Genomic DNA, 27,671 nt, shown 5'->3' on the forward strand with positions numbered 1-27,671 from the left:
TGCAACTACACACACACACACACACACACACACTTCCTACAGTAACCCTGCAACTACACACACACACACACACACTTCCTACAGTAACCCTGCAACCACACACACACACACACTTCCTACAGTAACCCTGCAACCCCACACACACACTCTTCCTACAGTAACCCTGCAACCACACACACACACACACACACACACACACACACACTCTTCCTACAGTAACCCTGCAACCACACACACACACACACACTTCCTACAGTAACCCTGCAAACACACACACACACACACACACTTCCTACAGTAACCCTGCAACCACACACACACACACACACACACTCTTCCTACATTAACCCTGCACACACACACACACACACTCTTCCTACAGTAACCCTGCAACCACACACACACACACACACACACACACTCTCTTCCAACAGTATGGTTAGAGCTATAGTTGTTTCATGGATTTAACACCCCTATTAAAAACCTTCTCACAATACTTAATTAGTTAGATTTCGTTTCCCTCGCTGCCGTGTCCAGAGTGCTGAGGCGGCGTAAAAAGCAACCAATTAAAGACCAGGAAAAAAAATAAAGACTGATTTAAACAGTTTCGATGTGTAAACGCAGGCATTGTCTGTTTAGACACACACACACACACACACACACACACACACACCCTTCCCACTCAGTCCTACCCCAGTAGTCAAATGCCTGCTGTGTACTGCTGAGAAATATAAGAAACAGAGGGGGTCTCTCTCTCTTCAGTCTCAGAAGGGCTGCTTTCCAAAGGGCACCCTATTCTCTGCTTAGTGTACTACATCTGACCAGAGCCCTATGTGCCAGCCCTGTCAGTCCTAGTCACAAGTACTGCACTATATAGGGAATAGGGTGCAGTTTGAGATGCAGCCAAGGGCTGTAATCTAGGGGTAAAGGAAGCTGGATCAGGGGGGTGACGGAGGGGGTAAAGGAAGCTGGATCGGGGTGGGGGGGAGTGATGGAGGGGGTAATGGGGGAAACAGGTCAGAGCGGGGTTGAGGCTAGAACTGAGGTTGTTGTGTGACGATGTCATTCAATAATATGCCCATTCAAGGAGTTCGGTCACACACTCATAATTACACACAGTCACATACACACACACACTTGAGTGGTTAAACAGGCTCCCGCCATTCCGCCCACCCACTGAACTCTACAACCCTGAAGAGCATGACACTGTGGCATCACGGCGTCGTGACGTCACACAAGACTTGGAACAAGACTTGAAACTGTCAGCCAATCGTTAAACAGGCTCCCGCCATTCCACCCACTCACAGTGTCCGGGTGATGTCATGGCATTGTGATGTCACACAAGACAGCCAATCGTTTAAAAGGCTCCCACCATTCCACCCACTCACAGTGTCCGGGTGAGGTCATGGCATTGTGACGTCACAGAACAGAATCCCTCCACCCACTGAGAGATGAATTTCAGTCACTGACCAAGTTCAGGTGTTTTTTTGTGTTCTTGCCTGACTTGTATATTTTATTGTTTATCTTTGTCAGAAAAAAAAACTTGTGACATCACAGAGCTTTGGTTTGGAAACGTGTCTCTCATTTCAACTACTCTCTGATATAAACCACAACTCCCCATGTTGAAACTTTGATAGAAGTTCTGTTTGACTGGCTGTGAATGTAGTTGAATGTAATCAGTGTTGTTTTTTAAATTTTCACAAAATATTAATGTTGTGTTGTGGTCCTCTGTTGTGTTAGTTGGCACTTAATCGTCATTTGCTCCATGGGGCGCCGTACTACTATGGCTGACCCTGTAAAGCAACACTGAACCTATTCAGTGTACTGTATGTGATAATACTTTAACTGTACAGATCAAAATATATTAAAATAAAACAAGTTCCTGCATGTCGCGTTTCTATGTTTGTTCAGTATATATCCTGTGGAATCTGCTAGTTTCAGTTGTAATCAGCAGTTAGGTCACGCCCTGACCATAGAGAGCCTTTCTATTTCTCTATTTGGTTAGGTCAGGGTGTGATTTGGGTGGGCAATCTAGTTTTCTTATTTCTTTGTTTGGCCGGGTATGGTCCCCAATCAGAGGCAGCTGTCTATCGTTGTCTCTGATTGGGGATCATACTTAGGCAGCCCTTTTCCCACCTGTGATTGTGGGATCTTGTCTTTTGGTTAGTTGCCTGTGAGCACGCCATTTGCTTCACGTTTCATTTGTGCGTTATTGTTTTGTTTGGTGAGTTTCAATTTATTAAACTATGTGGAACTCTACGCACGATGCGCCTTGGTCCTTCTCTACACACAAACGTGACAAGTTATCACTGGTTAGAAGTCCCTGTAGCCAAATAGTGACACACCCAAAACATACGCATCACACACACAAACTAAAACACAAGGGGGAAGATCTCAGTTGCATACTTCTCGTGTCATCTCTCCTCATCTCCTTCTCAAAACCTACAGTATGAGAAAGCCAGAGGTCCCTCACCTTCTCCTCCAATGTGTTTTGATAAGGACACGGGTTAATGTTAGTTCAGAGGGCTGGTGTGCCCTTCATACTGGACTTCCTCTTTTCACAACCGTTTCAGTTTCAGTTGTGTGTATGTGAGTCAGAGAGAGGACAATCGAAGGAAAAAGCTGAGCAGGGGGCATATTTTTTCTGCTGCAGTGCAGAGTTAGAGGAGAGGACAAGGAAATGAAACGCAGTGACACAGGAAGTCAACGTGATGCTACTACCCTCAGTCAACCACAGAGATAGAAGTAGTTTAATAATGTGCCGAATTACAAAATCTATGAATATACTTCTGGGAGGGAGATGTCAAGCTAAGTTTAACTGAAATCTACACAGGCGAGGAAGTCAAAGTAAATCTTCCAATAAAGAGAGATGAAGGAAAATAAAGAGACTAAATCTTCTTCAAACGAGGGTGTGTTTCCAAATGGCACCCTTAAGTCCCTCTTTACTTCTGACCAAATCAAATTCTATTGGTCACATACACATGTTTAACAGATTTTATACGTGCACATGTTTAACAGATGTTATTGTGTAGCAAAATGCTTGTGTTTCTTGCTCCAACAGGGCAGTAATATCTAACAAGTAATATGTAACAATTTCACAACAATACACACAAATCTAAAGTAAAGGAATGTAATAAAGAATATATAAATATTTGGACTAGCAATGTCGGAGTGGCATAGACTAAAATACAGTAGAATATAATACAGTATATACATGAGATGAGTAATGCAAAATATGTAAACATTATTAAAATGACTAGTGTTCCACTATTACAGTGGCCAGTGATTTCAAGTCTATGTATATAGGGCAGCAGCCTCTAAGGTGCTAGAGATGGCTATTTAACAGTCTGATGGCCTTGAGATAGAAGCTGTTTTTCAGTCTCTCGGTCCCAGCTTTGACGCACCTGTACTGACCTCGCCTTCTGGATGATAGCAGGGTGAACAGGCAGTGGCTTGGGTGGTTGTTGTCCTTGATTATCTTTTTGGCCTTCTTGTGACATCGGGTGCTGTAGATGTCCTGGAGGGCAGGTAGTTTGGCCCCGGTGATGCGTTGGGCAGGCCGCACCACCCTCTGGAGAACCCTGCAGTTGCGGCCGGTGCAGTTGCCGTACTAGGCGGTGATACAGCCCGACAGGATACTCTCAATTGTGCCTCTGTAAAAGTTTGTGAGGGTTTTAGGTGCCAAGCCAAATTTCTTGTCTCCTGAGGTTGAAGAGGCACTGTTGCGCCTAATTCACCACACTCTGTGTGGGTGGACCATTTCAGTTTGTCAGTGATGTGTACGCCGAGGAACTTGAAGCTTATACCTTCTCCACTGCGGCCCCCCTTCTCCACTGTGGATAGGGGGGTGCTCCCTCTGCTCTTTCCTGAAGTCCACGATCAGCTTCTTTGTTTTGTTGACGTTGAGTGAGAGGTTATTTTCCTGCCACCACACTCCCAGGGCCCTCACCTCCTCCCTGTAGGCTGTCTCGTCATTGTTGGTAATCAAGCCTACTACTGTTGTGTCGTCTGCAAACTTGATGATTGAGTTGGAGGTGTCACAGTGGGAACAACATCTACTATACATTTCCTAATAAACTCAGTCACCGTATCCGTCAATGTTATTCTCAGAGGCTACCTGGAACATATCCCAGTCGGCGGGATCAAAACAATCGTGAAACATGGATTCCGATTGGTCAGACCAGCATTGAATAGTCCATAGCACGGGTACTTCCTGTTTGAGTTTCTGTATATAGGAAAGGAGGAGCAAAATGGAGTTGTGATCAGATTTGCCGAAGGGAGGGCGGGGGGAGAGCCTTATTGTCACATCCTGACCAGTAAAGGGGTCTTTTGTCATTGTAGTATGGTCAGGGCGTGGCAGCGGGTGTTTGTTTTGTGTGTTTTGGGGTTTTTGGTCTAGGGGATTTTGGTTCTAGTTTTCATTTTCTATGTTCCGTTTTCCAGGTTTGGCCGAGTGTGGTTTCCAATCAGAGGCAGGTGTCTTTCGTTGTCTCTGATTGGAAGCCATACTTAGGCAGCCTGTTTTCCTTTGGGTTTTGTGGGTGGTTGTTTTCCGTTTTGTGTAAGTACCTGACGGAACTGTCGGTTGTCGGTTTTGTTATTTTTTTTGTAAAAGTGTTATCTCATTCAAATTAAAGAAGATGAGCACTATACCCGCTGCGCCTTGGTCTGTCCTTTACGACGCCCCCGACACTTATAGGCATTTCGAAAAGCTGAGTAGAAGTGGTCCAATGTTTTACCGGAGCGAGTGCTACAGTCAATGTGTTGGTAGAGCTTTGTTAAAATCCCTGGCTGCAATAAATGCAGCCTCAGGATATGTGGTTTCCAGTTTGCATAGAGTCCAGTGTAGTTCTTTGAGGGCTGTCGTGGTATCAGCGTGAGGGGGAATATACACGGCTGTGACTATAACCGAAAATAATTATCTTGGGAGGTAGTACTGTCGGCATTTGATTGTGTGGTATTCTAGGGTCGGGTGAACAAAAGGACTTGAGTTCCTGTACGTTATCCCAATCACACCATGAGTCGTTAATCATGAAACATACACCACAGCCCTTCTTCTCTGAGAGATATTTATTCCTGTCCGCGCGATGAACTGAGAACCCAACTGGCTGTGCGGACTCAAGACAGTATATCCCGAGAGCCATGTTTCTGTGAAACAGAGTATGTTACAATTCCTAATGTCTCTGGAAGGAGATCCTCACCCTGAGCTCGTCAACTTTATTAGCCAAAGACTGAAAATTAGCGAGTAATATCCTCGGAAGCGGTGGGTGGTGTGCGCGCCTCCTGAGTTGGACTAGAAGTCCACTCCGAATACTTTTGAGAGACAGACAGGAAAAGGCCTAGAAACAGTGCGTATAACAGCCAACCAGACACTATGTTAATTTAGCCAGCATTCTTTCATCCAAGCCAATTTACTTTGTTTTTTTGAAGTATTTTTTTTTTTAATGTTTTTTTTTTCCTCTCGTTTGTTTTTTTTTCTGAGGTCTTGGTTAAGATTCACGGCATGCTAGTGCTGGCGTCCCTGGAACGTTGCTAACAACAACCAGACAACAGAACGCCACGGTCTATTTCAACCTATACAGACAATTCCCCAGGGGGTATATGAACAAAGGATCCAAATCGGGAAAGTCGTATTCCTGGTCATATACGTAGCCGTAATGCTGGCGAGTTACCACCGCTCTGATATTCAAAAGTTATTTCCGGCTGTGTGTAATAACACAAAACATTTCCTGGGCTAATAATGTAAGAAATAACCATCTTGTGACTCATGCATACAGATTGAAGAGATCTGAGTGACTCAGCTTCTTGAGTGCTTTGATGGCAGACGCGTGGGAGACAGGACAGCTGTAAACACACAGTACACACACAGACACGGTACACACACACACGGTACAAACACACACACGGGACACAGAGGCTAATTGAAAATACCTGCTGGGTGATGGGCCGGATGTTATCAGGCATCCGGGCTGTAACACACACACACACACACAGAGTCAGACACACACACACACAGTCACACATAGAGAGAGTCACACACACACAGTCAGACACTCACTAGGTTAAATGAAGTGATGGCGCAGATGAGATCCTTGGGACACCCCCATTGGTTAATGTTTAGGGTCGTCCCAAGGAACCCCAGATAGCACTAACCATAACAGCTGTCTAAAAGGTCATAGGGAAAGCATGGGAGGAGAGAAACATTTAGGCACTTCCTCACTGAATAAACTAAACCACTGGAGCTAGGCTGAAATATAGCTGATGGTCCCCACACACAATAACACAGAGTGAGACAATACATTTAATGTGTGAATGATCTATTTAAAAATAAGGTTAAAGGTGTGTGTGAGAGACAGAGAAGAGACAGACAGAGAGAGAAGACAGAGAGACAAAGAGAGAGAGAGAAGACAGAGAGACAAAGAGAGAGACAGAGAGACAAAGAGAGAGACAGAGAGACAAAGAGAGAGACAGAGAGAAGAGAGAGACAGACGGAGAGAGAAGAGAGACAGAGAGAGAAGAGAGAGACAGTAGAGAGAGACAGACAGAGCGAGAAGAGAGACAGTAGAGAGAGAGACAGACAGAGAGAAGAGGTGGCTTGAGTGTTCATGCTCTCAACGATAGCATTATGACATCTAATTCTTTCTAGAATCCCCATTTTGTTTTGTTGTTTTCGACCGGCTGCTACCCGAGGCCATGAAATTGACCTGAAAGATTCCTTTCTTTCATTTCACCGTGGCGTTCTGTTGTCTGGTTGTTGTTAGCAACGTTCCAGGGACGCCAGCACTAGCATGCCGTGAATCTTAACCAAGACCTCAGAGAAAAAACAACGAGAGGGAAAAAAAAACATTAAAAAAAAATACTTCAAAAAAACAAAGTAAATTGGCTTGGATGAAAGAATGCTGGCTAAATTAACATAGTGTCTGGTTGGCTGTTATACGCACTGTTTCTAGGCCTTTTCCTGTCGTCTCTCTCTTCCCTCTGTCACCCTTTCTTTCTCATACCTTCTCCCTTTTCCTCACTCGTCACCTTCTCACACAAACATTTTCTCCTTTTTTAAAATTGTCTCACCATTTTCTCTGTCAAACTTTCCTGTCTTTCTCTTCCCTCTTTCCCTCAAGCTCCTTTACCTTGGGATCTGAATCCCTAGTCTGTCCATCACTTTGACCTCTCTATTTCAACCTATACAGACCCACATACACCACACCACACCCCTCGCACAGTTTAACCTGTAGTTTTGAAACGAGGGAGCAGACATAAAAACTTCTGTCTTACTCATTAAACTCTGGTTCAACTCGTTACAAAACCCACTCTGGTCCAATCCAAAGGTCACATCTGTCAAAGAAATAAAAAATATTCCCCTCGAGTCTTATCTATTTCTATAGACACACACACACACACACACACACACACACACACACACACACACACACACACACACACACACACAGACACACACACAGCTGTTTTGAGATTCTTTTGACCAATAGATTTCTCAATTCAGCAGCCAATGACTGTTCAATCTGTGACACTGTACTTGGAATGAATTTTGCTTTAGATGGAAAACACTAACTATAGGTATATTTTTTCTCAGATTTTTATTAATAGAATTTTTATAATATTTACAACACAGCACAGCTGTTTTTGACACACACAAAAACAAAAAAAACACACATCTGCATTACATGTTTAGTAGCTGGAGATCGGTACAACAACAAACAAAATGAATAAAGGGTGCCCTATTCCCTATGAAGTGCAATACTTTTGACCAGGGCCCATAATATTCTAGTCAAAAGTAGTGCACCAAATAGGGAACATAGTGCCACTTGGGACACAGACAAAACAATCACATGTTGTGTGCATTGAGGTCCCAATGTCCCTATTTCATAAGTTCTGGATCTCCAACAGTTGAGTCTCCATAGTTTAGACGTGATGATGAAGGGGGAAAAAAAATATAAGAATCACAGTTTTTGCTCTAAAATGTCTGAAGGTTACAGATTATGATGAGTGATTAGCATCATATCACATCACTTTACAAAGCAGAAACATGTTATAGTCTTTCCAGTAAGTGCATAGTCAACATGGACACAGCCACACACACAGTATTCTCCCGCTGACACGCAGAACACTCAACTTGCTGCAAGCCACATAAGTATTTCCCACTTCTGAGTGTTCGTCCCAAATTTGCATCCTATTCTCTATGTAGTACACTCCTTTTATAACCAGGGTCTATAGGGCCCTGGTCAAAAGTAGTGCACTATATTAGGGAATAGGGTGCCATTTGGGACACGAGCTGTGTCTCTGTCTGCTTAGCCACACAGAGGTTTCTGTTGGCTAACTTTTGTGTTTGACCAAACATTCCACACACACATCCCATGTCCTCTTGGTTAGCTTTGCGTGCTACCATGGTATGTGTCTTCCCTGAACTACATGTCCCAAGATGCAACAGGAGAAGATCAAGATCAAGCCACCACTTTTTTTTAAATCTCCTGGGTCGTGTTCAAAATGGAGTTTCTTATGGGACAAGTCCAGGTTGTCCTCACTGTTTCAGTCCGTTTTCTTCCATTTGGTGCCTCATGAATACAACCATCCAGTCCTGTTTAGGGGCTTAAATATCTCCCAGATTGTCATAGATGATATCAGGGGATCGCAGGCCGGTGTGGGGGTACCAGGGATTGGGAGGGGGCTTGTGTCTTGACACTTTACTGTACAGCTCTGTGTGCCTACCTTCCCCACCTCCTTCCCCACCTACACCCCTGGCCCTGTCTCCCCCTCCCCCAACTACACCCCAGGCCCCTCCTCCAATTCCAAAACCTCCGCTACTGTTATTATTGTTCAGGTTAGTTGGACCTCCAGGCCCAGCCTTCCCCAGGGGCAGAGGCACGGGATCCTTCCGAGGAAGAGCAGCCTTTTTGGGCTTGGGGGTGGTAGCAGGCTTGGGTGGCCACTTGGAGCCCCCTGGTCCTCTGATGACGAGGGGAGGCTGTGGTTGTTTTCCATAGGAGGGGACTGCGTAGTTGTCTGTAGGCAGGTTGTACAGCCCCTCGTGGGGCTGAGGAGGAGGGCTGCCTTTTCCCAAAACACCACCTCCTGCTCGCCCCTCTGGTTCATCATAGATGTGTTCGGCGTCGGTGAGTGACGATGATGATGCTCCTTCCGCCTGACCCCCGAGAGAACGCATGTTCCCCCCTCCTCTTCTCCCTCCTCTCCCTCCTTCTTCCTCCAGCCCCATAACACCCATCTTCTGTATCAGATCCAAACTGATTCGATCATAGAGGTCCGAATAGAGGGGATCGAGCTGGTTGTTGCCGTGGTTACGACCCCCAATCCCGGTGACCCCTCCCTCGTCGCCGAGGGGTCGGAGTCGGGGGGTGGGGATTGGAAGGTTTGAGGTCTGTGTCTTGATAGTATCAACAGGGTCAGAGTAGAGACAGTCGCCGGCAGAGAGAGAGGAGAGACGGACAGAGTCAGCCGGTTCAGAGTACACACTTCCCTGTTCCTCTTGAGACGAGGTCGCTCCTACTCCTTTACCTAAGACAACAAATATTGTATTAATCAATATTAAAATTGGTTTGTCAGTCATCAGCATGGACACACAGTCACGAAAAAAGAACAATCAAAGTACTTAAAACAAAGACAGCAAAAACATCAAACGTTTACAATCCAAATACAATAATCACATCACAACTTCCTCCTCCTACTTACAATTACAATAATACATCTAATTTTAGGCACTTTTCAAAACCCCCAGTCACATTAAAATGAGTATGATTCTAAAAGTACACTAAACATGATGAGACTAACCTCCTCGAGGCATGGGCGAGCGCGGGGGCGTCGCCCCCATTCCTATCACCAACGGCGGTGGCTCTGGTAAACTCCTCCCTTTTTGGTTCTGATTTTGGCTCTTGCCTCCATCTCCCTCCCTCCTCCCGAACACTCCATCGGCTGATCCGGGCTTACTCCCTCCGGAACTGGAATCCCCATCCAGATCCCGGTTACTGGTGTTGCCGTCGACTACCAGGCCACCTCCCGTTGCCACGGCGCTGCGTTGCTGAATGAGGGCAGGGCCAGGATCGGATTCCAGGCTGCTCAAATGGTTGCCGGGGTTGCACTCCTCGGCCAGGGCTTTCTGTGATTGGATGGCCTGCTCCACGATGAGGAAGATCTCGTTACCCTGTTTGGTCTCGAAGTTGAAGTTCCCCGGACCAGATTCACAGCGCCGCCCTGCCTCGAACGAAAACATCACCTGAAAACAAAAGAAACAAACAATGTTATACAACATCATCTACATTCTAGAGGTCAGATAGCATCCCCTGGAGAGAGGGACAAACAAGCTTTCATTTTATCCTGACTCTTATTTTGAAGATAAATGTATAATGACTCAGTGTTATTGTCTCTAGTCTATTTTGAAAGTGATATGATTCATAAGATAAGACATCAGGCAATATAAACAAAACAGCAGCTGACAACAACACCAATCTCCTAAAAAGCATCTCTAAAGCCACTGACTGAAAAGAAACACTAGTTGCTTAATAACGGAACACTAGTTGCTTAATTACGGAACACTAGTTACTTAATAACGGAACACTAGTTACTTAATAACGGAACACTAGTTACTTAATAACGGAACACTAGTTACTTAATAACGGAACACTAGTTACTTAAATAACGGAACACTAGTTACTTAATAACGGAACACTAGTTACTTAATAACGGAACACTAGTTACTTAATAACGGAACACTAGTTACTTAATAACGGAACACTAGTTACTTAATAACGGAAACACTAGTTACTTAATAACGGAACACTAGTTACTTAATAACGGAACACTAGTTACTTAATAACGGAACACTAGTTACTTAATAACGGAACACTAGTTACTTAATAACGGAACACTAGTTACTTAATAACGGAACACTAGTTACTTAATAACGGAACACTAGTTACTTAATAACGGAACACTAGTTACTTAATAACGGAACACTAGTTACTTAATAACGGAACACTAGTTACTTAAATAACGGAACACTAGTTACTTAATAACGGAACACTAGTTACTTAATAACGGAACACTAGTTACTTAATAACGGAACACTAGTTACTTAATAACGGAACACTAGTTACTTAATAACGGAACACTAGGTACTTAATAACGGAACACTAGTTACTTAATAACGGAACACTAGTTACTTAATAACGGAACACTAGTTACTTAATAACGGAACACTAGTTACTTAATAACGGAACACTAGTTACTTAATAACGGAACACTAGTTACTTAATAACGGAACACTAGTTACTTAATAACGGAACACTAGTTACTTAATAACGGAACACTAGTTACTTAATAACGGAACACTAGTTACTTAATAACGGAACACTAGTTACTTAATAACGGAACACTAGTTACTTAATAACGGAACACTAGTTACTTAATAACGGAACACTAGTTACTTAATAACGGAACACTAGTTACTTAATAACGGAACACTAGTTACTTAATAACGGAACACTAGGTACTTAATAACGGAACACTAGTTACTTAATAACGGAACACTAGTTACTTAATAACGGAACACTAGTTACTTAATAACGGAACACTAGTTACTTAATAACGGAACACTAGTTACTTAATAACGGAACACTAGTTACTTAATAACGGAACACTAGTTACTTAATAACGGAACACGAGTTACTTAATAACGGAACACTAGTTACTTAATAACGGAACACTAGTTACTTAATAACGGAACACTAGTTACTTAAATAACGGAACACTAGTTACTTAATAATGGAACACTCATACATATATATAAAAATATAGACAAATTAATGTCGTACTTTCTTTCCCCAATTGATAATACAATACATTAAAACATTTACAATATATTTACAGTTTTAGTGTGCGATTTGGGGGTTGGAAACATGTTTATTTCAACATTACCACAACACCAAAAAATATGTGTATAAACAAATGGCGACACTGTCCTGTTTCAATGAAAAAAAATTACATCTAAGCAAGTTTAAATATCTTGCGTTGATAAAATACCTTCTTTTTAAAAAATTTGTATCCCTCATTTACTTTTGGGTTTCCTTTACATTAAATCAATCTGATTTTTATATGAATATAGGCTCCCTAAAGTGCCAGAATTCAGCAACACTGTCACTTCTAAGGATAATATTAATCCCTTACTTAATCCCAACATTTTTCCAAGTTTTCACCATCATTGTAAAGCCCTAGTTATTTTGTTGCTTTGACAAAATCAGTTCTGAATATTATTATTTATTTAATTTAATTAGTGATTAAATTTATGTCTGTAACTAATTTTCAGGTCAACCCTGTTACATGAACTGACCTCTCGTTTTAATATGGTGAAACTACTCCTTTACATTTACATATTAGTCATTTAGCAGACACTCTTATCCAGAGCGACTTACAGTAGTGAATGCATACATTTCATATTTTTTCCCCCCCATGGGAATCGAACCCACAACCCTGGCGTTGCAAACACCATGCTCTACCAACTGAGCCACAACTCCTTTAAAAAAAAAATAAACCATTGAACATCGAATATTCAAATCATAGAGTGAAAGCAGGTGAGCCGGTTCTACTCTGGTGTTTGGAGGTGGAAAACTGAGCAGGTTGAGAAAAACGCGTCAAACCTGTTATGCATAGACAGAGAGGCTAGAAATGAATTAACAATGACAAAAAAAAATGTGTGAAGCTTGCATTCAATTGCAACTTCCTGTTGCACACAACAAGCTTCCATTCCCCCTGTCACAAGGGGATTTAAGGCTCATTTAAGAAGAAATCATCAACCCTGTTACTTTACTTAGCACTTGACTATTAGTAAAAAAAATAAAAATTTACCTCTTAAAACAGGAAAACATGTTTTTTATGAAGTTGAACATGTCCTTTAAATTACAGAATGTTAAAATGAGAGAGTGTGTGAGTGAATGTTAAAATGAGAGTGTGTGTGAGTGAATGTTAAAATGAGAGTGTGTGTGAGTGAATGTTAAAATGAGAGTGTGTGTGAGTGAATGTTAAAATGAGAGTGTGTGTGAGTGCGTTCGGCATCCATACACCTGTGTGTCAGGTTCCGTTAGCCAATAATTGCAGGCTTTTGGCTGGTAAAAAAAGAAAGAAAGAAAAGTCGATAAATAAAATTGTTGCCGGCCAAATTGTACCGGGAGAAGAAAAGAAAAAAACGATGTTAGGCAGGCTGTCAGCGTGTCCCCCACCACTTTACAATATGAGCTGGAGGCTGTATATATGTTTAATTGATAAATGTTTGAAACCTGAATGTTTTACTTCATATTGTAACGACCCTGGGTTTATAAGCGCGGATATCGACTCTGCCGCTTGAGCATGCTTTTGGGGCACAGTCGATAGCGCGCTGGACCTCGGGCTAGAAGGTCGAGTGTTCGAGGCCTGCTCCCTGCCTGTTTCATTACAATATTATGAGAGGCATGTCTTACCTTGCATGAAAATCCCAGCATCAAAATGTGGAGGTAATTATTCTATAAAGGCTTCATAGACAGCGCGTGAGTTTCATGTTTGCGGAAGCATAGCCTACAATTTATCCTACCATTTCTACATGCTAGTTATAATTTTCATGGAACAGTTTCAATAATAACTTTTTCATTTCTCAAAATAATTGTCATATTGTTAATCATAAAAATCCTAATTAAAATGATAAAAATATAAAAAGTTAAAAATTCCACTAATGTGAGAACACCAGCTTTTGCCATATGGACACATTGATAAACCGTAATCATTGGCAGCTAAATAGCTTAAACGAGCTGATGGAACTCAGAGATGTCCAATGCAGCCGTTGGCCAATAACGTCCATTGTCAACTAGGTAAATATAGATAAACCAACCAATAAAAAAACAGAAAATATAGTCTACCGATAAAAATTCCAGTTATTTCAAATCACATTAATCTAATCTATCTACTCCGCCTGTCTGCCTCCTTTTCTATCTGTATTGACTTGAGCTATCGCTAGTGAAGTGCACCATTGTATCGGGTCAGACAGCTGTTTTTGCGCAAGGGAAAGGTATTTTGACTTTTCTATTGGATATATGGGATCATCTGACCATGATATTTAGCTTTTTCACACCGAGGCTTTGGGAGATTGTGTGCAAATTTAGACAAATTAAAAAGACCTAGCTAGCTAAAAGACAAAGTCAACAGGTTCCTTTAGAAATTACAGTTAATTTTCTTAAAATCGTGTTTGTCCGTTTCCCCAGGTTTATAATGCCTATTACCTCCACGTCAGCATTATATCACACAGTCCATTGGCTATAGGTGAAGCATGGGACAAACTATTCAGCTCTTCCTACTGTGTGGTTCTGATAGTTGGTTCCGATGTTTTTCAAATAGGCCTACTGTGAGAAACTACTATCATTCACAATGGATGTAACAAAAAAAAAGTGTAGAAAGATGACTGAGAAGCTCAGCTTATTAGTGGCTTCTTCTATGCTTGCCCAGGCGTGCAGGGCTCCCTCAACATTAACAAGAGAAACCAGACCCGTGCTCATTGCTCACATAGAGGACTCTAAACAAAATCAGGGATGCAAAACTAGTCACCTTTCGGTGAAATTCGCTGTTTTGAATCCAACATAGGTGACCTACGTGATTCGTGTAGATCCGATGAGAATCAAAAAACATTTTTTTTTTGGGGGGGGGGGGGGGTTGCTTTGGATGACTACTGGCTGAACGATAACTTAGAGGTAGGTGAGAAGCCTGACCGCGGAGACGGGGGTGAGAAGCCTGACCACGGTGACGGGGTGAGAAGCCTGACCGCGGAGACGGGGGTGAGAAGCCTGACCGCGGAGACAGGGGTGAGAAGCCTGACCACGGAGACGGGGGTGAGAAGCCTGACCGCGGAGACGGGGGTGAGAAGCCTGACCGCGGAGACGGGGGTGAGAAGCCTGACCGCGGAGACGGGGGTGAGAAGCCTGACCGCGGAGACAGGGGTGAGAAGCCTGACCGCGGAGACGGGGGTGAGAAGCCTGACCACGGAGACGGGGGTGAGAAGCCTGACCACGGAGACGGGGTGAGAAGCCTGACCGCGGAGACGGGGTGGGAAGCCTGACCACGGAGACGGGGGTGAGAAGCCTGACCACGGAGACGGGGGTGAGAAGCCTGACCACGGTGACGGGGGTGAGAAGCCTGACCGCGGAGACGGGGGTGAGAAGCCTGACCGCGGAGACGGGGGTGAGAAGCCTGACCACGGAGACGGGGGTGAGAAGCCTGACCACGGTGACGGGGTGAGAAGCCTGACCACGGTGACGGTGGTGAGAAGCCTGACCGCGGAGACGGGGGTGAGAAGCCTGACCACGGAGACGGGGGTGAGAAGCCTGACCGCGGAGACGGGGTGAGAAGCCTGACCACGGTGACGGGGTGAGAAGCCTGACCACGGTGACGGGGTGAGAAGCCTGACCACGGTGACGGGGTGAGAAGCCTGACCACGGTGAGGGGGGTGAGAAGGTGATGAAGAGTACTTCATGAGCTGTAACCGAAAAAAAACTGTCATTTAGAAAGTTTGAGGTGAGGGACGAAAGTGTGGTGGAACAAGTATTGTATCTTGCTAACTTGGATCGAATTTTCCGTTAGCTAGCCAGAGAAATGTTGAGTAACATTAGCCAACTTAACGGACCAAATAATTGACTTTATGGTGTGAAAATTAGCTGGCTAATTAAGTCTGACAGGTAACGTTAGTTAGCTAGCTAACGTTACAACATCAGATGAGCTAACGTTAGTAACCTAACCAATTCGCTATAGTATTTAACTGGTATACGACTCCTTGCCGTTCCTCAAGTTATAACGCGTTAGTTGCTTACTGGACCCTGGCAATCTATGTGAAATGTTAACTAGTTAACTAGCTAACGAACTAACTACTATCTGTTAACTAATGTCTTCCCTCTACAGTATGTGGTTAATTTTCAGAATGAGAGAATTAGGTGAAAATGAGGTGTTGCTTGTTAAACAAGTGGATTCAGGGATCAGGTGTAGCTGGGCCTGGCTTAAACTGGATGCCGCTATAGAGGTGAAAGGAACACCACACACTTTCCTTCTTTCAATACAGTGGATAAAAAGGGGTATGGCAGGTGTACTCTGCCTGAACGAGATAAATTATGCCAACAAAGGGTATCCTGCTCTGCTAACACATTGCAGAACAGATGTCCACAGCAGGCAGAAAGTGTACAAGGTAATAATATTGCTTTTGTTGTGTTGAACTTCACAGTAACACTGTTGAGTGAGGGGGAATTATTACCGTAATTTCCGGACTATAAGCCGCAACTTTTTTCCCAGGCTTTGAACCTCTCGGCTCAAACAATGACGCGGCTAATATATGGATTTTTCCCGCTTTCAAATGTTTTGCTCCCAAAAAAACATTCTGTGACGTGCTCAGATTTTTGGCGGCATGAAGCTTTCATTAGACCAATGAAATTGCCGAACGGGTTAAGGTCAAACAACTTTTTTGTTTACTGTTTAGATTAAATCGAGCGCTCTCAAACTTCCCATCATTCTGATTACGGTAGTCATTTTGTCACCCTCATCATGGCAAAGACACGGAGAAATGCATATGATGCAGCTTTCAAGTTGAAGGCGATTGATCTGGCTGTTGGAAAAGGAAATTGAGCTGCTGCACGGGAGCTTGGTCTTAATGAGTCGATGATAAGACGTTGGAAACAGCAGCGTGAGGAATTGACTCAGTGCAAAAAGACAACTAAAGCTTACTGCTCATTTTTTATTTTTTGTTACAAGCAGTGTTTCGTTAAAGCCTATTTATTTTTGTTACAAGCCGTGTTTCGTTAAAGCCTATTTATTTTTGTTACAAGCCGTGTTTCGTTAAAGCCTGTGTAAAGTTCATTTGTTTCAATGTACCGGTAGGCACCTGCGGCTTATAGACATGTGTGGCTTATTTATGTTCAAAATAAAAAAAAATTTTAATTCAGTGGGTGCGGCTTATATTCAGGTGCGCTCAATAGTCTGGAAATTACGGTACATTTTTTTACTCAGTGAACGTTATTTTTGCAGGAACGTAGCCTTGTGCACTTGATCGATGTCGACTATAGAGGCCACTATGATAGAGCAAAAAATAGAATGCATGTTTGTTTCATTCTATTTCTACTTTAAGATGTCTTTTCCCCCAAGTGCAATATGTATGTGTGTGGTTACAAGTGTTCTATTAAAAAGGCTGTCATGGCTAACTGCAATATTAGTTTATTGTTTGTTTTTTCGCAAGGCATGAGTGTAATTTGCAGTAAAGTCTAGGCAACAAATACCATTGGATTGCTTTCTATACATTTTTGAGCTGTGAGTTGAGTTCACATGAAGCCCTTTTTATTTTACACACAGAGACTGATCATGTGGATCATCATCTTAGTTAAAACCTGTATTTCCTCCTAGCAGGGATTTATAACATGTTTCAGTGCAACAACAACAAAAAAGTGTCACCTTTTTGGGCCCTCAGCAGTTTACATCCCAGCAAAATATAAATACAAACACCTAAATGATGGTTATGAAATGAAACAATGAATGTTCAAAAATGAACAGGAGACAGCTGAGTGAATTCTGGAGAGAAACACGGCTATAGGCTCTCTTCTTCTTCTTGTCTCAACATTGTAAATGATACTCAAGACACATTATCTTCACATATTTTAGATGTTTTTCACTGACAGCAGCAACTCAATAATCAGCTAGGCCTTTTGTCACGCGCTGCCTATGAAAAGACTTCCTCATATGCCATTTCTCTCCTGTTCCATTGGTTTTCATTTGAACTTTCTTTCATTCGTTGTCCAGAAGCCAAAAGCACAATCCTAGTCATATTAGCAACCCATCCTAGCTGCTGTATCTTCAGATTCGCCATCTTTCTACGTTTCTAAAGGAGATGTTCATCTCTGTTATATACTGCTGCCATCAGGGGCTCTGTTTAGAATGGGGTTTTCCCACAAATTGTATTTTGGCAAATGTTTGAAAATGACGTTTTCTTGGCTGCTTCATTACAGGAGTTGTATGTTCTGTTAATATGAATTCCCATAATCTAAATGTTATTTCTGTCTTTCTGAGCACCGTGGTTGGCCCGCTCTAATGGGTTACTCACCCAATCCATATGGGTCTGGTACATTTCTCAAATGACCGCGTTGTCAAGCGCCACATTTTCCTAATGGAAAAAGCTGGTGTGTGTGTTTATATATAAACCCACCTTGTCACGTCCATATCTCCTCAGTAGTTTGTAGGGCCAGATCAGTAGACTGCTCTTGGTCTTGGACTCCTTCAATATGAGACTGTCATTGTCGGCCTTCAGCCAGTAGGTTCCCAACAGACCACAGCGCTCTGAGGCCTCGGTCCTCTGCACACTTACCCAGAACTCATTCACTGTAGAGGGGGAGAGAGGGAGGGGTAAGGGACAAAACCATAAATCGAACCTTCATTCGAGAGAGAATGTTTTTCTCCAGTTGTTTTCTCCAGTAGTCTCCACTTTCCTCTAGAGATAGTGATGAACCCAATGCCAGGAACTAGTCTACAAAGAACACAGACTGAGAAAGCAGGAGTGTTGTTCAGAAGACTTGCCTTCCATACTATTTTCACAATCTGTTTAGCAATTTAAATGTAAAGGGAAGTTAGAAGTAGAATGAAACAATTCTAGATTCAAATAAAACTGCAGGTCTTGTGGTTTAAAATCTTTTTTTAACCCTTGGCCTTTTGGTTTGTCAGTCAGCCTTTAACGGAAAGTGACAGTTGTTGCATCACCATAGCGATGAACGCTGTACAACCCTGCTTTTCCCTCTCAACAGAACTCTAAGACTTCATTCTCCAGGTTTTCTTCGTTTTTGTCTGTATACTGCAATTCAGCTTTTAGCTGGGAACGTTTACAAGACAGTCTAATTAATAATAAAACCTTGAAATTCTGTACCTTCCCCCAGCTTCTCCATATAAATACATGTCAACAGACAGACTCTCACTGTCCACTGTCTGTGGAAGGGAGGGGCTGTGTTGACAACTTGGGACACTGAGGTGATTTGATTAAGAAAGCTAATCCTGACAAAATGGACGCCTTGTCTCCACAGAGTCTTGTTGATATGAACGTTGCTAAGAAATGATTACTCCATAACCACTGTTTTCAGAAGTGTTTTTTACAGGCTCAATGCACTCACAAAACTCATGGGGTATTAGTGGCTGTGTGTGTGTGTGTGTGTGTGGCTGTGTGTGTGTGTGTGTGTGTGTGGCTGTGTGTGTGTGTGTGTGTGTGTGTGTGTGTGTGTGTGTGTGTGTGTGTGTGGCTGTGTGTGTGTGTGTGTGTGTTTACCCTCTTCTCGGCTGGAATAGATGAGATTCTCAGCCATCTGTAGATTTGTCTTTCCGTTAGAGTCAGACACGCTACTGCTGCTACCACTAACCCCCTGAGAGAGAGAGAAATAAGGAGTGCGGGGGAGAAAGAGAGAGGTGAGAGGTGAGAGGGAGGGTGGGGAGAGAGAGAGAGAGAGAGGTGAGAGGGAGGGTGGGGAGAGAGAGAGAGAGAGAGGTGAGAGGGAGGGTGGGGAGAGAGAGAGAGAGAGAGGTGAGAGGGAGGGTGGGGAGAGAGAGAGAGAGAGAGGTGAGAGGGAGGGTGGGGGAGAGAGAGAGAGAGAGAGAGAGAGGTGAGAGGGAGGGTGGGGAGAGAGAGAGAGAGAGGGAGAGAGTGAGAGGAGGTGAGAGGGAGGGTAGGAGGAGAGAGAGAGAGGAGAGAGTGAGAGGAGGTGGTGGAGAGAGAGAGAGAGAGAGAGGTGAGAGGGAGGGTGGGAGAGAGAGAGAGAGAGGTGAGAGGGAGGGTGGGGAGAGAGAGAGAGAGAGAGAGGTGAGAGGGAGGGTGGGGAGAGAGAGAGAGAGAGGTGGGATAGAGAAATTATTAATTGATTCAGTTATTGCTATAATTCAGACTCACATAAGAATCATACTTTCCCACACATTGTACAACCTTACAGAGAGACAGAGGGAGGGAGAGAGAGACAGAGGGAGGGAGAGACAGAGAGTGACAGAGAGCGAGAGAAAGGGAGAGAGAGAGAGATGGAGAGAGAGAGAGACACTGAGTGAATCTAAACTCCCACGCTGTCTGAAGAGTATCTTCCATTTTCTCCTTCTCAGTGAACATCTCTAACTGATATCCAGCCTACACCCTGTACTCAAAGGTTGGGTGGGAACGTTACAATGCTAGAAGGCTAAACGGCTAAATGGCTAGAAGGCTAAATGGCTAGAAGGCTAAATGGCTAGAAGGCTAAATGGCTAGAAGGTAAAACAGCTAGAAGGCTAAAAGGCTAGAAGGTAAAACAGCTAGAAGGCTAAAAGGCTAGAAGGCTAAAAGGCTAGAAGGCTAAACGGCTAGAAGGTAAATGGCTAGAAGGTAAATGGCTAGAAGGTAAAACAGCTAGAAGGCTAAATGGCTAGAAGGCTAAATGGCTAGAAGGTAAAACAGCTAGAAGGCTAAAAGGCTAGAAGGTAAAACAGCTAGAAGGCTAAAAGGCTAGAAGGCTAAAAGGCTAGAAGGCTAAACGGCTAGAAGGTAAATGGCTAGAAGGTAAATGGCTAGAAGGCTAAACGGCTAGAAGGCTAAAAGGCTAGAAGGTAAATGGCTAGAAGGCTAAACGGCTAGAAGGCTAAAAGGCTAGAAGGCTAAACGGCTAGAAGGCTAAAAGGCTAAAAGGCTAGAAGGCTAAAAGGCTAGAAGGTAAATGGCTAGAAGGCTAGAAGGTAAATGGCTAGAAGGCTAAACGGCTAGAAGGCTAAACGCCTAGAAGGTAAAAGACTAGAAGGCTAAAAGACTAGAAGGCTAAAGGGCTAAAAGGCTAGAAGGTAAATGGCTAGAAGGCTAGAAGGTAAATGGCTAGAAGGCTAAATGGCTAGAAGGCTAGAAGGTAAACGGCTAGAAGGCTAAACGGCTAGAAGGCTAAACGGCTAGAAGGCTAAACGGCTAGAAGGCTAAACGGCTAGAAGGCTAAACGGCTAGAAGGCTAAACGGCTAGAAGGCTAGAAGGTAAAAGGCTAGACGGCTAGAAGGCTAAACGCCTAGAAGGCTAAACCACTAGAAGGCTAAACCACTAGAAGGCTAAACGGCTAGAAGGTAAATGGCTAAAAGGCTAGAAGGTAAATGGCTAGAAGGCTAGAAGGTAAATGGCTAGAAGGCTAAATGGCTAGAAGGCTAGAAGGTAAACGGCTAGAAGGCTAAACGGCTAGAAGGCTAAACGGCTAGAAGGCTAAACGGCTAGAAGGCTAGAAGGTAAAAGGCTAGACGGCTAGAAGGCTAAACGCCTAGAAGGCTAAACCACTAGAAGGCTAAACCACTAGAAGGCTAAACCACTAGAAGGCTAAACGGCTAGAAGGTAAATGGCTAAAAGGCTAGAAGGCCTAAGGAAGTGACCTCAGTATCTGATACTGAAAACCCACATAGCACAGGAGCACCCGTGTCTGTTGGGAAAAAATATTATTTTTGATAAAATAGGATAAAAAAAAATGTAAAAAGACAAAGAGACATACAAACAGACAGAAACAGAGGGAGAGAGAGATAAATAATGAGAGAGAGAGAGAGAGAGAGAGACCAACGTGTTTCTTCACTCCATACCCCAAAGGCGATCTCACACATCTTCTCCACCCACTCTGTGCTGGCGCTTCTCTCTGCAGCGAGCACATGAGTCTTGTCGTTGGTCTCCACACAAAAGGCGGACATATTGTCTTTGGGACAGGCTTCAGTGAGGGCAGGGAGGATAGAGATACAATCTGATAGACGGATAACCTGAGGAGGAGGAGGAGAGAGAGGGACAGAGCAGTGGAGGGGAGAGAGAGATAGAGATTATTATTCATATATTGTCTTTGGGACAGAAAAATTCATTTTTATTATTGAACTTTCAACCCAACCCCTCAAGCCCCTCCCCCTACCACATTTTCCCATCGATCCGGGGATTTGAACCGACAACCCTCCATCCAACTAGGGCTGGGAGATATGGCCTAAAAATCATATCTACAGTTTTTAAAACTTATGGGCGATTCACGACATATATCTAAATAAAAGTATAATTAAAGGTCAAATACACTGCATTTCAAACAGTCAGTAATAATCTTATGAATTCAGGGCTTGTGAAGTTATACCTAGGCTAAATATAAGCCTTCCACAAGTATAATTATTTTATCGAAGTAGTTGAACCTGTTTTTTTGTTGCTATAATCACTGTTTTATAAAAATGCCCTTTTTGTTACAGATGTAACCAGAACCATGCAAAATGCACATTCACTAATAATGACCAACTTCTGGTAGCAGCCATTATAGAAAATTAACACAGTTCTCTTAAACAATCTGTCAAGCACAAGCCCACGTGCTAGTGAGTAGCTAATGTTTATATTTGAAGTGTAGCCAACGTGGATCTATTTTCTAGCTAACGAGGTTGAACAGTTTAATTGTTATGAACACACCCTTCTGTCCGTCTCCAACTGTTTGAACAGCATGCTGGCCTGTCCACTTTGTTCAGATGTTGAAATCAAGTGGCCTACCTTGTTTCTCAAAATGAGAACAAGTTATATAATTATGTTTTATGCTTATTTCACATGTATAAAACACAGACTAGACAGCTAGTATAACAGTGTTTGACTAAACTGCTGCTAACGGTACGTGGTCACCCCAATGCCGCTCGCTACAAACTGAGCATTCATTTTCCAGAATCAATGTTCATTGATACTCTCATTTTACTAGTGTCTGTTCACTAGTGTCTGTTCCCTAGTGTCTGTTCACTAGTGTCTGTTCCCTAGTGTCTGTTCACTAGTGTCTGTTCGCTAGTGTCTGTTCGCTAGTGTCTGTTCGCTAGTGTCTGTTCGCTAGTGTCTGTTCGCTAGTGTCTGTTCCCTAGTGTCTGTTCCCTAGTGTCTGTTCACTAGTGTCTGTTCCCTAGTGTCTGTTCACTAGTGTCTGTTCACTAGTGTCTGTTTACTAGTGTCTGTTCACTAGTGTCTGTTCACTAGTGTCTGTTCACTAGTGTCTGTTCACTAGTGTCTGTTCCCTAGTGTCTGTTCCCTAGTGTCTGTTCCCTAGTGTCTGTTCACTAGTGTCTGTTCACTAGTGTCTGTTCCCTAGTGTCTGTTCACTAGTGTCTGTTTACTAGTGTCTGTTCCCTAGTGTCTGTTCCCTAGTGTCTGTTCACTAGTGTCTGTTCCCTAGTGTCTGTTCCCTAGTGTCTGTTCACTAGTGTCTGTTCCCTAGTGTCTGTTCCCTAGTGTTTGTTCCCTAGTGTCTGTTTACTAGTGTCTGTTCCCTAGTGTCTGTTCACTAGTGTCTGTTTACTAGTGTCTGTTCCCTAGTGTCTGTTCACTAGTGTCTGTTCACTAGTGTCTGTTCACTAGTGTCTGTTCCCTAGTGTCTGTTCCCTAGTGTCTGTTCCCTAGTGTCTGTTCACTAGTGTCTGTTCACTAGTGTTTGTTCTGTGCGCAATTGGAGTAGTTGAGAAATAAAAAGAGTATTGTTAGAATAGTTATCTTCTCCTCTATTACAGTGAAATAATGTCTTCATGTGTTTTGGTGTCCATATGACCCATTTTGTTGGACCAAACCTCGAATGCAAATAGCGAGTTGATGTGATCTTTCAGCTTTGTTGGCATGAGAGGCAGGGGGAAGGGCTTGGTGTGTGTGTGTGTGTGTGTGTGTGTGTGTGTGTGTGTGTGTGTGTGTGTGTGTGTGTGTGTGTGTGTGTAAACCATAGAGGAAGAGGCGAAGCAAACCTCTCACCTAAATCTGTCCAAAATATGACCTGTGTGTTTCTATGGGCTAATATTGGACCTAAACTTGTTGCCTGCCTTCCTGCCTTTGGGACAATGACTCTCATTGTTAGGACGGAGACGTGCATCTCTTCATTATATCCAGATCTCTGGTGTAAACGGGACACAGCACAGAAGGAGCGAAGGAGACGACCAACAAGACAACATGAGAACAAGCCGACATTAACGCTCAAATACGATACAGGCATTTGGAATTTCGCGCAAAAAACATAAATTGAAATTAATCGAATGAATTCGATATGTCGCCCAGCCCTACGTCTGACCAAGGATTTGAACCTACAACCCTCTGTCCAATCAGGGATTTGACCTACAACCCTCTGTCCAATCAGGGATTTGAACCTACCTTTTTGTCTAGTTTCTTGGTGTTGGGTTTGTCGCTGGCCCCGCCCCCTGAGCAGTCGAAAAACTCTAAGCGAGCGATGCCGTTTTGACTGGCTGGGTAGAGGACAAACCAGTTCTTCTTCCATTTCTGATGGAGGGAGAGAGAGGAGAGGGAGAAAGACTGATGTTACAAATGATCAGTTATTCAATCCAACTACTAAAATGAAAACAGCTTTTAGGAGAGTAAGACTGTTTGGTAACCACAGTCAGTACTAACCAAATGAATGTATTCTTCAGTAAATAAAACTACTATAGTTAATTCTATCTAGATCACTAGGACACTAGTGATCTATATGAGAACAACCCTTGAGGGGAAATAGGGGAAATCTGCAGAAGGCCTTAGTGGTACACAGGAAGTGGTATACAGGAAGTAGGAACGTTTTAGAGGCCTGTACTCAAGTCCCTAAGAGAAAGTGTAATCAGTCATACACACACACAGTCTCTCAAACAGGTGGTTAAAGACCTATTCAGAGAATGAAACCTCCTATTGGGCCATCTATAACAAGAGGAAGTACCACTGCCAGCTATCATCATGGAGTTCCTTTCCCCACAGGGACACACATTCGCACACAGTCTCTCAAACAGGTGGTTGAGGACATACTCAGAGAATTGGACCTCCTATTGGTCTATCTATAACAAGAGGAAGTACCAGCTAACAGCATGGAGTCCCTTCCTGTTCAGAGACACACAGTGTGACCTCAGTAAACACAGGAGGTGACAAACTAGGAGTGTGTGTGTGTGTGTGTGTGTGTGTGTGTGTGTGTGTGTGTGTGTGTGTGTGTGTGTGTGTGTGTGTGTGTGTGTGTGTTTACATTCTGCCTAGAGTGTAAACAAATTAGGTGGCTCTATGTCATAACCTCATTGCCTTATTTACAAAATATTGAGCTAATGTTTACACTCTTAACAAACAGGAACGGATGTGAGAGAACGGTGTGACAGAGGCATGACCTTTCTATAGACAGACTCAAGCTCTTTACATGTTCAAATGTCGCTGCTCACGCCATGCAAATAACACGTCAACTCTAAGGCATATGGCTGACAGAGAGGGGAAGAGATAGAGAGAGAGGGGGAAGAGATAGAGAGAGAGGGGGAAGAGGGAGAGGGGGAAGAGATAGAGAGAGAGGGGGAAGAGGGAGAGGGGGAAGAGATAGAGAGAGAGGGGGAAGAGAGAGGGGGGGAGGAGGAAGAGAGAGGGGGGGAGGAGGAAGAGAGAGAGGGGGAAGAGGGAGAGGGGGAAGAGATAGAGAGAGAGGGGGAAGAGATAGAGAGAGAGGGGGAAGAGGGAGAGGGGGAAGAGATAGAGAGAGAGGGGGAAGAGGGAGAGGGGGAAGAGATAGAGAGAGAGGGGGAAGAGAGAGGGGGGGGGAGGAAGAGAGAGGGGGGAGGAGGAAGAGAGAGAGGGGGAAGAGGGGGAAGAGAGAGGGGGGGAGGAGGAAGAGAGAGGGGGGGGAGGAGGAAGAGAGAGAGGGGGAAGAGGGAGAGGGGGAAGAGATAGAGAGAGAGGGGGAAGAGATAGAGAGAGAGGGGGAAGAGGGAGAGGGGGAAGAGATAGAGAGAGAGGGGGAAGAGGGAGAGGGGGAAGAGATAGAGAGAGAGGGGGAAGAGAGAGGGGGGGAGGAGGAAGAGAGAGGGGGGGAGGAGGAAGAGAGAGAGGGGGAAGAGGGAGAGGGGGAAGAGATAGAGAGAGAGGGGGAAGAGAGAGAGGGGGAGGGGGAAGAGAGAGGGGGAAGAGAGAGGGATCAAAGTGAATATGTTCGGGCCTAATTGACATCAGTGATGGACACACACAGATACACATAGACACAGATACACATAGACAGACACACACTCACACAGACACACATAGACAGACACACACTCACACATACACACACACATACACACACACACACAGACACACACAGACACACATAGACACACACACACACTCACACAGACACACAGACAGACACACACTCACTCACACAGATACACATAGACACAGATACACATAGACAGACATACACACACTCACATAGACACACATGGACACAGATACACATAGACACAGACACAGATACACATAGACACAGACACAGATACACATAGACACAGACACAGATACACATAGACACACAGACACACATAGACACACACACACTCACACAGATACACATAGACAGACACACATAGACACACCCATTCACACAGTGTTGTCTCACATAACAATCTTAAGATGAATGCAGTAATGTACAGTGCGTTCTGAAAGTATTCAGACCCCTTGACTTTTCCCACATTTGGTTACGTTAAAGCCTTATTCTAAAATGGATGAGGAAAAAAATAACAATTTAATCAATCTACCCACAATAACCCATAATGACATCACAGTACCCCATAAAGACAAAGCAAAAACAGGTTTGGATTTTTTAGCAAATTTATTACAAAAAAAATCTGAAATATCACATTTACATAAGTATCCAGACCCTTTACTCAGTACTTTGTTGAAGCACATTTTGACAGCGATTACAGCCTTGAGTCTTCTTGGGTATGACGCTACAAGCTTGGCACACCTGTATTTGGGGAGTTTCTCCCATTCTTCTCTGCAGATCCTCTCAAGCTCTGTCAGGTTGGATGGGGAGCGTCGCTGCACAGCTATTTTCAGGTCTCTCCAGAGATGTTCGATCGGGTTCAAGTCCGGGCTCTGGTTGGGCCACTCAAGGACATTCAGAGACTTGTCCTGAAGCCAGTCCTGCGTTGTCTTGGCTGTGTGCTGAGGGTCGTTGTCCTGTTGGAATGTGAACCTTTACCCCAGTCTGAGGTCCTGAGCGCTCTGGAGTAGGTTTTCATCAAGGATCTCTGTACTTTTTTTCGTTCATCTTTCCCTCGATCCTGACTATTCTCCCAGTCCCTGCCACTGAAAAACATCCCCGCACCACCACCATGCTTCACCTTAGGGATGGTGCCATGTGTCCTCCAGACGTGACGCTTGACATTCAGGCCAGAGTTCAATCTTGGTTTCATCAGACCAGAGAACCTTGTTTCTCATGGTCTGAGATTCTTTAGGTGCCTTTTTGCAAACTCCAAGTGGTCTGTCATGTGCCTTTTACTGAGGAGTGGCTTCCGTCTGGCCACTCTACCATAAAGGCCTGATTGGTGGAGTGCTGCAGAGATGGTTGTCCTTCTGGAAGGTTCTCCCATCTCCACAAAGGAACTCTGGAGTTCCGTCAAAGTGACCATCGGGTTCTTGGTCACCTCCCTGACCAAGGCCCTTCTCCCCCGATTGCTCAGTTTTGCCGGGTGTCCAGCTCTAGGAAGAGTCTTAGTGGTTCCAAACTTCTTCCATTTAAAAATGATTGAGGCCACTGTATTCTTGGGGATCTTCAATGCTGCAGAAATGTTTTGGTTCCTTTCCCCAGATCTGTGCCTCGACAAAATCCTGTCTGACCTCTACAGACAAGTCCTTCGACCTCATGGCTTGGTTTTTGCTCTGACATGCACTGTCAACTGT

The 27,671-nt window shown here is 43.9% G+C and overlaps 1 protein-coding gene across 1 annotated transcript in view; it reads right to left on the reverse strand.

The window, feature by feature from the left end:
* Positions 1-7,580: 7,580 nt before the first annotated feature.
* The window catches only part of dok1b (docking protein 1b), a 27,722-nt gene continuing 7,631 nt past the window's right edge, over positions 7,581-27,671 (reverse strand). Inside the window, exons 2-7 of the mRNA XM_029754533.1 lie at positions 24,147-24,272; positions 21,608-21,778; positions 19,322-19,415; positions 18,218-18,390; positions 9,802-10,243; positions 7,581-9,528 (exon numbers count right to left, since the gene is read on the reverse strand). Of these exons, the coding sequence (XP_029610393.1) occupies positions 8,606-9,528; positions 9,802-10,243; positions 18,218-18,390; positions 19,322-19,415; positions 21,608-21,778; positions 24,147-24,272 (1,929 nt within the window). The 3' untranslated portion in view covers positions 7,581-8,605. The remainder of the gene's footprint in view (positions 9,529-9,801; positions 10,244-18,217; positions 18,391-19,321; positions 19,416-21,607; positions 21,779-24,146; positions 24,273-27,671) is intronic.

This window comes from Salmo trutta, chromosome 5 (genome assembly GCF_901001165.1).
Source record: "Salmo trutta chromosome 5, fSalTru1.1, whole genome shotgun sequence".
NCBI classification, from domain to species: domain Eukaryota; kingdom Metazoa; phylum Chordata; class Actinopteri; order Salmoniformes; family Salmonidae; genus Salmo; species Salmo trutta.